General features: G+C 39.4%; 1 protein-coding gene across 1 annotated transcript in view; it reads right to left on the reverse strand.

Moving 5' to 3' along the window:
• psme4b (proteasome activator subunit 4b) overlaps nucleotides 1-12,154 on the reverse strand; it is a 59,969-nt gene that overhangs the window by 33,889 nt on the left and 13,926 nt on the right. Inside the window, exons 3-13 of the mRNA XM_063482815.1 lie at nucleotides 10,108-10,224; nucleotides 7,458-7,502; nucleotides 7,113-7,262; nucleotides 6,398-6,461; nucleotides 5,788-5,862; nucleotides 5,545-5,667; nucleotides 5,355-5,447; nucleotides 4,964-5,142; nucleotides 3,301-3,387; nucleotides 2,180-2,366; nucleotides 1,704-1,793 (exon numbers count right to left, since the gene is read on the reverse strand). Coding sequence (XP_063338885.1) covers nucleotides 1,704-1,793; nucleotides 2,180-2,366; nucleotides 3,301-3,387; nucleotides 4,964-5,142; nucleotides 5,355-5,447; nucleotides 5,545-5,667; nucleotides 5,788-5,862; nucleotides 6,398-6,461; nucleotides 7,113-7,262; nucleotides 7,458-7,502; nucleotides 10,108-10,224 — 1,210 coding nt within the window. The remainder of the gene's footprint in view (nucleotides 1-1,703; nucleotides 1,794-2,179; nucleotides 2,367-3,300; nucleotides 3,388-4,963; nucleotides 5,143-5,354; nucleotides 5,448-5,544; nucleotides 5,668-5,787; nucleotides 5,863-6,397; nucleotides 6,462-7,112; nucleotides 7,263-7,457; nucleotides 7,503-10,107; nucleotides 10,225-12,154) is intronic.

A 12,154-nucleotide genomic window follows, 5' to 3' on the forward strand; every position in this document is an offset into this window, starting at 1 on the left:
GAGGGATATTACAATGCTAATCATAATAATAGTTATTATTCGCTCAATTGAAATGATGTTATTTGTTATATTAATGTTATATTAATACGATGCTACAGTTTTGTAAAATATCCAGCGCTAGTAACTAATTAACGCCTCAGTATTGTATGTAGGTGGCAATATTGTGTCTTATAACACAGGCTGACACCCACTGTACAATAGATGTAAAAAGGAAAAGGGACTGTAAATAGTGTAAATAAAGTGAGTGTTTCTTTTTCTTCAGTTATTATGAGTAGCACAAGAAGAGTATATTTCACTTTTATAGTATCAGTGTCACCTTCTGGCATTAAGCAGCTATTAATTATGACTTTATAAATTATGATTACACTGTTTCTTTAAATATAAAAAATCTTTTTTGTTTTTAATATTATTCATAAGGTAAACATTTATTTCATAATTGCCGTGCAATGTTGGTGAAGCATGCAAACATATGCTCTGGCTAATACGGCCTTTAAACAATGGGCTGACTGCTTAGTGCACTGCAGTAAACCGGTCTAATAATGGTGCAAACTCACAGCTCACCAGTTAATTTGCTCATTAATGCAGTTATCTAGTTATTAGCCAATCACATGGCTACAACTCAGTATATTTAGGCTTGTAGATATGACAAACATGACCGGCGGAAGTTCAAGCTGAGCATCAGAATGGGGAAGAAAGGTGACATGGCTGTTGGTGCAAGACAGACTGCTCTGAGTATTTTGAGAAATTGCTGCTCTACTCGGATTTTCCCAAGCAAGGGTTTAGAGAAAATGGTCCAAAAAAGATAAAATATCCAGTGATCATCAGTTCTCTGGGTGAAAATACCTTATTGATACCAGAGGTCTGAGGAAAATAGCCACACTATTTTGAGCATACAGGAAGGGAAAAGTAACTTTAAAGACTGCTCTTACAGCCAAGATATTCAGAAGAGCATCTCTGAATGCATGTCAAACTGTGAAATAAATGAGTTGCAGCAGCAGAAGACCAGAAGAGTAGGTCCTACTCTGGTCAGCTGTGAACTTTCAAGCGAGGATACAACCAGGAATAGGGTCACTAAAATTGGACTGATGAGTCTCGATTTCTGCTGTAATACCATGGCCATGGCATGAAGACCAAAGGTGGTTCTGGAGGTAAAAGTCGTTCTAATCTAGTAGTAGTGAGGTGTACCTAAAGATGAGTTTGGGGAGTATCTCTTGACTTATTCAGTATTTCTAATTTTATGCTAAGTAGTGTAATGAAATGTTTAATATCACGGCATGGACATAATACTCAAACCCATGGTTTAGGTATTCGCAAAATAACAGTAGACTATTTTTGCTTTTGGACAAAATCAAGCTACAATGTTGCAACAGAAAAAAACAACAGAAACATACTGACAAACATATGTCATATGGATCCTCCAAATATTGTAATTCAGTGTAGAAAGGGAAAGTTTTTTCTTCTTCTTTTACTTCTTCTCTTACAAAATAATTGTTGTCTAATTTTGTTAAAATCCCAAAGGTTTAACTTCTAATTGTAGGCGGTTTAAGTGCTGTAGTGGATGCCAATTTATCCCAGAGTTTTAAGAGTAAATGCCAAAAGCACAAGATAGCCCCGAGTTACAAAAACTTTTGGCTCATCAATATGTGATTTTAGACTCTCCATTATGTTTAGTTAATCTTTGTTAATGTGTATCATGTGCATACCTCTGTGAGATCATTGCGCTGGGAGGGAGCAGACGAACAATCCACTAAAGGCACCAGAGTGGTGAAGGTGGTGATGAACTGGAACGTTATCTGGACAGAGAGACACAGCAGGTGCAACTGATCAATTTACATCATCTGACATGATCACGCTGCATGTTAAATACCTCACCAGATGTCGCTGCAATAACTTTTTCAAACGTACTAATTTATTCTGGTGTGATGGATTAATATAGTCTGAAGAAAATGAGCACACTAGAAGAGGGAACCAATCCATTTTACAATTCAAGCAGAAACTGAAGACTGAACCGCATTAATTGCAAAGTTCTTCAAACCGAGCTATTCATTCCACTTTCAGGAATTATTAATTGGAAAGACCTGAATATGCAGCAAAAAATGGGAATTTAATCAGTGAGAGCTGCATTGTCTACTTGTCTAACAATTCTTCTTCATTCCTCATCAACGCATCAATTACTCACCATACACTTGCTAAAGTCATTGGGGTCCACCCCTGGCAGAGAGCCCATAAGCAGTGGGAGCACGTGCACACGGCCCTCTGGGTAATGGTTGTTAGGGGAAACAAGACTGCGAGCCATCCCAATCATGCAGCTGAGGGTGGCAGTGAGGGTGTGCGGCTCAGTCAGGGTCTCCATTGCTGCATAGGTTCTGTTGTACGTGACACACAAGGATGATAAATAAGACAAAAAGAGTTTGGATAAAAGGGACAGTGCATGTTGATTTTCTAAATAAAAGTGCACATTAATTATTATTAATTTTGATTTTTGTGTAAAGTGACAGTGCATGTTAATGGACATCAGTAAAAAAATATGAAATATGAGATTGATATATCTCCACCCTTCCACTGAGACCATGAGTCAATGGATCAGCTCCACTGCTAGATTTCTTCCCTTATTTCACACCACACTAGGATATGCCGTATTCATCTACCAGCGCTTTGCAAATACATTTTTGGTGCAAAATTATTTCTGTTATTACTTTTTATCATGTTTTGAAGAATCAACCGAAGAAATTGGAAAAAATTTTAAAAAACAAAATATTCCACTGAAAAATGGTTACAATAGGTAAAAGGATTGGACTGAAAAAGGGGTGAAAAAGCAAGTTTGAAAGACCTTCAGAAGGCCTGAAGAATGACTGCTCAACACCACTCAACAAAATTTCTAAAAATAAGGGGTAGGTCAACAGTTTTGCGCACATCAATTTGGAAATCACATAAAAAGATACTTCTATCTAAATATTGAATAATGATCCAGATTTAAGATTTTGTACATTATCAAGGCAAACACTTCAATATTGTCCATCCAAAGGCATACATCAAGCAAGCAGTACTTATAACTAATTCTGCCAATACTGCTTAATTTCCCAAATCAAAACAAATGTAACGGCAAACAGTTTCCTATGTAAATAACTTTTTTTCCAACATTATGCTTTCTTTTTATATTCACTAAAACTTAGACAGCACTTCAAAGTAAGGCAAAGAATGATAAAAAGCAGCAAAAAAATCATTAATATTAATGATGTTACACCAGCATGTTTTTGACAGTACATCAAAAGGCTTGATGGCTGATATCCATATACTTACTTCTCAAGAACAGGTGGTATGACAAGCTCTGGTGTGAGGAGAGCCAGGTTCTGAAGAGCGTACGCTGCATCTGTACTGTCAGTTTTACTGCAAATCACCAGGAGAGGGCAGATGAACAGTCATGCACATGCAATGCAGCGACAACAACAACGACACACGTAGACAGCTAATCACAGATGACCTGTCTTTGTCCAGATTAGGCAGAGGCCGAGGATGCGAAGCGACTGAACTCATTAGCGAGGCACAGCAGTTAGATAACTGGCAGGCAATTATTCAGATGGTGTGTTTGTTGGCTGTTTACATAGTTACAACCCAGGGAACATTGATATGATGACTTGAGACACCAAAGCAAACACAATATGACTCATGTATATGTAACACCTTTTGTCTTAAGCCAGTTTTAACCTTGCTGTTTGGAGGTTTTAGGGATCCAAAGGCTGACCTGCCGATCTTCATATTAGCTGGACACTTTTGGTAGCTGTGATATTCGAAACAAAAGCAATGTTGTCATCGAGGCAAAAAGGATAGTTGGAAGATGGAACCAAATCTATTTGTGAACCTGAATTTTGGCTCAAAAAAATAAAAGAAAGTCTGGAGAAATTCTGGTCATTAAACTCCGGTGAGCAAGACCGTTAATTGGCTCAAACTCTGCAACAGACTGCTCACACCAACACCCACAATGACACCTATGGTAACTATTTCTGCATGAGTGGATATCATTTCTATCGGACTTCCCACACAGGGTCGCTTGCACTGTCTTTGTTTTAAATGTCATGTTACAAACTATTTTTACAGAGTGGCTCTACCTAACATCCAATATAATCACTATTTATTCTTTGTGGGGGGGCTTTTCATTAATGCTCATTTGTTTGTTTCCGCTGTTTTGACTTTTTTGCTCATAATTTCCTGTTGTACCATTTGTTTGGTGCTTTTTTTGTACACTTGGCTTTAAAAGCCGCTCGTGTTGTTTTGCTGTGTTTCATGTTCATAGCAATTAGCACAGCTTGATTATTTTCTCGCTTGCTTAATGATGGGGAGTTAATATTTTGTTAGTGTAGTGATCCAGCTGTTAGGAGAAAAATGTCCAGATTTATGGAGAAGTCACTATATAAGGTTAGCAAGTCAAGTTAAAATTAGGAACAGCATGTGAGTGTGTGTATGAGTATGCCTGTATTTACATCTGTACTGTAGCCCTATGCATGCACATATGTATGTATCACAAGTGAACTGTGTAGAAAAGCAGTTTAAAGTGGACCCATTACGCTTTTCCTTTTTTTCTGCCATTTCTACATCATTACAGATGTTCCTATTTAACATAGTCAAAGTTTCAAAAACTGAGGTAAGCACATGTAGTCCCTGGGAGCCAGTGGCTTAGACTTCAGACTACTTTAAACATCCACTTTGATACAGCTTTTTTCAGTTCTTGTCTCTCTTTGAAGCCCCACCTACTTGCTGTTCTTTTGGTTGTAAGGGGCAGCCAATCAGAAGAAGGCATTTAAGCCAAAACAGTTTGTTTCAGACAGTGGATGAACTGAGGGGCAGAACCAAGCCCCAGTATAAGAAAATAGGGATCATTCTGAATAGTTAATAAAACAACGCTAGTGATAATAATAGCTCCTATTTAAAGCCTTCATTTGGGCTAACAGCCATCAGAGTGCAGTACCTGAACATAGCCAGAAGGGAGGCTCCAGTGAGGCTGCGGGTGAACTCCTGCAGATCCGCATCTGTTAACTGTTGATGCTCAGGGACCAGTGTGATCCAGCAAGGGGAAGCGTGACGTTCCCGGTGCACACGGCGCACAATGCTCGCTGGAAGACGCTGAAGCAGCCTCATCAGTCGAGACTACAGACACACATTAGACATAAGAATTATCACCCAGAGCCACATTCACAGTCTGCTGTGAGCAGATCTGAGATTTCCTTCTGTTATTAATCTGCTGCGTAAAGAGAGCCAGCCAAGTCCTGAATGACAGGCGATAAATCAAATGAGGAACCGAAGATGGAGTTGCACATAGTGTGTGCATGTTTGCATGCGAGTCAGAGGAAGAGCCTTACCTGCCAGCGACCGTGATTGGATGGATGGTAGAAGGACGCGATGCTGTTGAAGAGGCAGGTCAGCTCTTTCTGTGCAGGGTTTCCTGGTCCACCCTGCAGGGGTATATAAAAGAGCAAAGTAATCAGCTGCAATGAAATGTAAATGTTTTTTTCTTACACATTTCGCCAGAAAAATCTAAAGACTGCGTACCAGAAGTGCTGTCACCCACAACACTATGTATCCAATGTCATAGGAGTTGGTAAGATACCGAGGTGACACCATCTGACTGACCCCAACTGGAAGGTTCAGACTTCGTAGGATCCTGGTGAAGATCTATCCAGACATGCACATATACAAACAATAGTTCCACTGCTCTCACACAGCCCATGAGTTCCCAGTAAAACACATTTACGGGAACACTTGTATACACACATAATTCTGCTAATGACTCACTGTGGGAATATAAGGGGTCCAGTCCACGTAGCCTATGTTATCATTGGCAAGGCGAGCAAACAGGTTCACTAAGTGCTGTAAGAGAACATTAGGCAAACATTCACTGTGAGGACAAAGGATGTTTCCACAAGTGAAGTGTGTCATCAAAAAAAAAATGGAAAAAAAGGAGACGATATGCTGAAGAAGAGAGGAGGAAATGTCCAAAGCCAGGCCGCTGTGGCCCATGAGGCTGAATGGAAGCCAAAATGGAAAATCTTATCTGAGTGCTGAGTGGAAACTGACAATCCTTTAACAACATTTCAATCATCGCCATCGGGAAATGTAGAAATCTGTGTCATTTGGAATTACTCTTCACTTTTAGAAAAATGGAAAGCTGCATGATCCATCACACAATAAATTAAAAATCTTTTTAAAAATCTGCCGCTTGGTGTGACAGATTTAAGAAGAATTTTGAGAGGTGGAATTTTCATTAATTTTGACTTCGCTGTGGCTTAAAGAATTCCACTTTCAAGCCAGTGAACAGTTTTTAAAACTAAGTGTCAAATGATTTCAGAAAAAGCAAAAAGTGCCTGAAGTATTGAACGCATGTGTGTGTGTGTTTGTGTCTTACCCCTTCCCAGCTTGGCTGATTTTGCAATGACATCCAAAGATTCATTAATTCATCAAACCACAACCTGAAAAAACACACAGACATGCAGAAAACAGACCATTACATTCACACCCAATGACACATACACCTGAGGCTTTATCCCCCTCATCAATCTCAAGTTCCCCAAAATATGAACTCATTCCCTCCCCTGTATATTCTGGATGAGAAAGAGAAAAAAAAACTGAAGTGGAAAAATAGAGTATTAAAGATGATGTATTGTGGAAACTGTGCAGAAAGTACTTATGAATCCAAGAATAAATCCAGACAAATAGTTTGCAAAGGAGTGAATGAACTAAAGAATGCACTGAAGGCTTTGAAGAGGCTTGGTAGCTGGAACATGGCCGTGAAGAGTGCAGAGAAAGAGGGGCAAAGATTTTCCAAAAAAAGCAAAATATTAGCAAAACAAAGAGAGCAAGGAAGCACTGCTGATGCAAGAGGAACACTATTCATTAAAGCTCCCAGGAGCAAAGGTGTAAATGCTTACAGAGCCTGAATATGTGGCTATGCATTTTGAACATTACAAGAAAAAGCCAAATCCCTTAAATGCTGAGATTTACTAACAAGTTAAACATATTGTACCTCTTTGTGTACCCTTTGTGTCAGCTCTGGCTCTGACAAGCTGTACTTGGAGGATAACACTGTTTCAAACCAGAGCCATTCAAGTTGGCCCACTTACTGGAAGCCCTGGCTGTGTTCCTCCGGGGGCATGATGGTAGGTAGGAACAGCTCCATGTTGCTGATGGCCTTCTGCATGACCACGTCAAACACACACAGCAGGGGGCGCCACTCATCCAGCATCTCTTTGGTGGATGATGCAGGGAAATACCTAAGAAAAATCATTAAAAGACACGCAGAAACACACATATAGCAAAGATAGACGTGAGCACAAATAGATGCAGACAAGCAAAGATGGCTAAAGGTGCAAATATATACACTGATCTACAGTACATAGCTCAACTGAAGATCAAAGCAGCACATTATCTGCTGCCCAAATTACATGATCACAGAGGATGAGACTTACAGTCTGCAGCTTTTGATCAAAGCTTTCAAAATGTGGTCCACGGAGCTGCAAATAAGCACAGAGAGGAGGTGTGAGTGTGTGCGTGTGTCTTAGCTATGCTGTGAGATCCACATGTCCTCATCAGGAATAAACAAACCTTCAACATTCAGACCACAACTCAGATTTGTACCAGCTGTGACTGCAAGGCTGGTATTGTTTTCTCTTTATGAGTTTGTGGGTGACTGTGTGCGTCTGGCAACAGATTATGTCACACACACAACAGCATCGCAACCAAGCAATACACGGTAACAAAACATAACAGGTATGTACATAACATCCGAACAAAGCCTCGCTTTGGTGATGGGTGTGGTCATAGTTCGGTCTGATTACAAGTCAGTACTTTTTCCAAGCCATAAAACAGAACCCAAATCTAAATATAAAATATTTAAAACAGTAAAGCAGGAAGACCTTTGATGGTGATTACACAGATTCACACAGCTGTAAGTTTCCAGTGCGGCCACTGGGTGAATTATAAGGAGTGATACTGCTTTTTAATGGAATGCAATATCCACTCCTGAGACACTTAATTCTTTGTGGTAAAGATTTAACAAGGTGATGGAAACATTCTTCAGAGATTTTGGTCCATATTAACATGATAGTATCAAACAGCCGCTGTGGATTTGTCGACTGCACATCCGTGATGTGAATCTCTTGCTCCACATCCCAAAGGTGCTCTATTGGATTGAGTTCAGGGACTGTGGAGGCCATTTGAGTACAATGATCTCACTGTCACATTCAAGAAGCCAGTTTAAGAGGATTTGAGCTTTGTGACATGGCATGTTGTCCTGCTGGAAGCAGCCAAGATGGGCTACACTATGGTCACAAAGGGAAGAACATGGTCAGCAACAATACTCAAACAGGCTGTGGTGTCTCATCGATCCCCAGTCGGTACTAAGGGGCCCAAAGTGTGCCAAGAAAACATCCTCCACAACATTATATCACCATTCTTCCCTCTATATGACATAGGGCAGAATGGATCCATGCTTTCATGTTTTTTATGGCCACCTGAATGTTGCATCAGAAACTGCGACTTGTCAGATTAGGCAACGTTTTCCCAATCTTCTGTTGTCCAATTTTGGTGAGCCTGTGCAAATGTAGCCTCAGTTTCCTGTTCTTAGCTGAGAGGAGTGACATTGGGTGTGGTCTTCTGTTGCTATAGCTCATTCGGTTTGATGTAGTGTGTCTTCAGAAATTCTCTTGTGCATACAGTACTTTGTTTGCAATGAGTGAAGCTGCTTGAGTTACTTTTGGAGTCATTCTCCTCTGCCCTTTGGTACCAATGATGCATTTTCAATCAGAGAATTGCCATTCACTGTCTTTTTTCTCTTTTTCAGACCGTTCTCTGGAAACCTCAGAGATGATTTTTTGGGAAAATCCCAGTAGATCAGCAGTTTCTGAAATACTCAGACCAGGCCATCTGGCAACACCAACCATGCCAGTTTCTAAGTCACTTTTATCACCTTTCTTCCCCATTCTGATGCTTGGTTTGAACCTCAGCAGACTGTATTGGTCATATCTACATGCCTAAATAGATCGAGCTGCTGCCATTGGATTACCTGATTAGATAATTGGTGTTAAAGAGCAGTTGAAGATGTGTACCTATCAAAGTGGCCGGTTAGTAACCGGTGCAAATGGTGTGAAAAGCCTTGGCTACAGTCTATGTTCTTTAGGAAAAGTTTCTTCATGTCAACCACACAAGGATGTTGCTGGTCCAGCACAATACCTCAGTAAAACAACTGTGATGCTGGTAGGTACTGTAGTTATGATAAGTGTAGTCTATTAATGTAGAATATATACCTGTAGGCCAGAAACCACAAAGAGTCTAATCTGGCCCACTGGATGACTTTGCAGAGCATAAAAAGTACAGAGATGGAAAACATCATTTTAGGATTGTCACTGTATGGATGTTTATCATGAGAATAGTTCTCTGAAGTGTTAATGTCAAAACTGGAGGGTCAAAGTCTGTTCACTTTTGTAGGCTTACTACCAAAAAAATAAATAATTGCCTACAACACTACACTGGTTAAATCAAGTGGTTTAACTTACAGTAGTCTTTGTTTGTAACTACAACAAACTGTTCAGTGTGTACTTGCAGTTCTTTAGAAAGGGAAAAAATATTTTTTTTAATAGGTGATTATGAAAAGGTTTTAGGAGCCTGGCCAATGTGGGATAATCTTGGGCTGGAAGAAGCCAGTTGCCTAAAATGAGTTTGATACCTTCGGTTCAGAGAGCCCAGCAAGCTGTTTCTCATTGTTTCTACTCCCTCACCCTTTTTCCCAGTCATGGATTAGGCCTAGTCCTAGACTAAAGGAGAAATACAATGAAGATCTCATTTGAAAAAAAGTATTTATTCTAGGATTAGGCATAATCCATGTCTCAGAAACTGAGCCTTTGAGTTTGCCGGTTTGCTGGTTTTGTGTTTACTGTTGTAAGTAGCTTCATATTTAACACACAGACATGAAAGTGGCATCAATCTTCTCATGTCATTTTTGGCAGGAAAGAAAGCAGGTTTCCTACTGTGTACGCATTCTTCTTTAATTCAAAACACATATCTTGATACTGCACTTTACCATATGTCACAACAGCTACAATTAAATATAAAGCTTCATACTTAGGGAACCAGATGAGCCCAAGGTGCTCGGTTTTGGAGTAGAAGACCCTCTCGTAGAGATCATAGAGCGGCCGCCACGGTAGCTGGAGGTCATCCCTTGATAGAAGTTCTTTCTTCCTGTTTGAAAAAGAAGTCCGTTATCAGCTGTCTGGCCTATTTATAATGCTTTTACAAGGGTCCTGGTAGGTTATTAGATATTTAAGCCTTTGAAAACTCTCTAATAATAATGTCATATTGAAGTGAAAGACTACAGGGCGTCTGAAAGAGTCTGTAATCGTGGAGAAAATGAGTCACTGCCTCACAGGCTGCACTCAGCATGATGACTGCCATCTTATTGGCATGTATGCAAACACAACGCTGTGATTCTTTGTATTCAATAATGCATAACTGGACTGACAGCAGCAGGCATTAGTAATTTGCAGGCGTAGATTCACTTGGTATAAAATACTCATGATCCAACATTCATAACACTCTCCACTGAAAAAAAAATTAGACATGTTTAAGATCTAGCAGTGGGCATAATTGGCTTTCTGCAGGCTAACCATGCATTGACTTTACTTTTTGTTGTTTTCTTTTAAACACCTTGTTAAGCTTTTAGATTGCACAGTAATGGTGTGCCCCTTATGAGAACTCTAAGCTTAAAAAGGAGCAGTTTTTTTTAATCCTCCTGAGAACTTCCACTTTGCTCTCTTTGTGCTTTTGTATTACTTTGCTCTTTGTAAAATCACAGTTTTTAAGGGATTGAACCTCAGAAATAGGTTGAGAGTCTGTGCAGTTGAGAATATGCATGATTTCCACAACCTCTAAATCCTCCCCACTTATTCATCTAACAACTATGGAACAAACTCTCAGTTGGGAGATGTGAAAAATGAAGGAAAGAAGAGACAATCGGGAAAATGACGGCGAAATCCAAAAGATGAGGAAAAAAAAGCAGCCTTTTGAGACCTGATGCTCATCTCTCAGCTTTGAAACCTGGCACTTCATATACGCTTAGCCCAGATCTTTCTCTTTTCATCTAATGGAAAACACTCAGACAAATGACGTCTACATTAAGAGGTTGTTTTGTGATGGATGTGAAAATCCTGAAAACAACTGGTGACAAATGGGAAGTGATTAATGTGACCGTCTTGGAGAAAACCCTACTGTCGCTGGAGAAGTGACAAATCTGATCTGAGAGACAAAAGCATCGCTTAAAGAGTAATAAATGTTAAGCCAGCATGCTTTATTGTCCCTTGTACTTACTTTCAGAGTGTCTGATTGAGTGCATTTGTGCGTGTAAGGACATTTACACTTCTGCTCTATGGTTGTAAGGTATTAACACAATATACCAACCAAGCATCAACATTTTATGCTACTTTAAACTTCCACTTGACATTTCAGAGGATGATCTGGCATTTATTGGCATCTGGGAAACACATAAGAGCATAGGAGATGTTTAGCAGAGATCCTTTGTTTTGTTTCATACCATTTGTTGACAAGAGGCAGATTTAACTTCTATATTTTCTGTTTAAATTTGTGATTTTATACCCAATGGGTGAAAATTTTGAGCTTATTTATTATGTGTGCCTATGCCAAGAGGCACACATATTACTATTCGTCGGATTTATTATTATTATTGTGTGGATGCCTCATGGCATCCACACTATTGTTTTCCTGTTTCTCTTTATTCTTTATTGTGTGGATGCCCTAAAAGGGCTTCCACACTATTGAGTTCCTGTTTCTCTTTATTGTGTGGATGCCCTAAAAGGGCTTCCACACTATTGAGTTCCTGTTTCTCTTTATTCTTTATACTTTATTCTGGTTGCTTCCGTACGTTTTTTGCCGTTTAACTACTTCCTCAGTTTTCAGCCGATTTTCTCAGTTCAAACTCTAAACTGTTCTGCTCTTTCTGCTAATGTGTGCTATGACTTTTGGTGTTTATTACTATTATACTTTTTAAAATATTACACTTTTTTCCTTTAATTTGTCCCATTGAAATGAATGGAAATCTTCAGAAATTCTACTAAAACTTGCTTGTTTTTGAAACTTAACTACTTCCTCATACTTT

Source organism: Pelmatolapia mariae, linkage group LG8, assembly GCF_036321145.2.
Source record: "Pelmatolapia mariae isolate MD_Pm_ZW linkage group LG8, Pm_UMD_F_2, whole genome shotgun sequence".
NCBI classification, from domain to species: domain Eukaryota; kingdom Metazoa; phylum Chordata; class Actinopteri; order Cichliformes; family Cichlidae; genus Pelmatolapia; species Pelmatolapia mariae.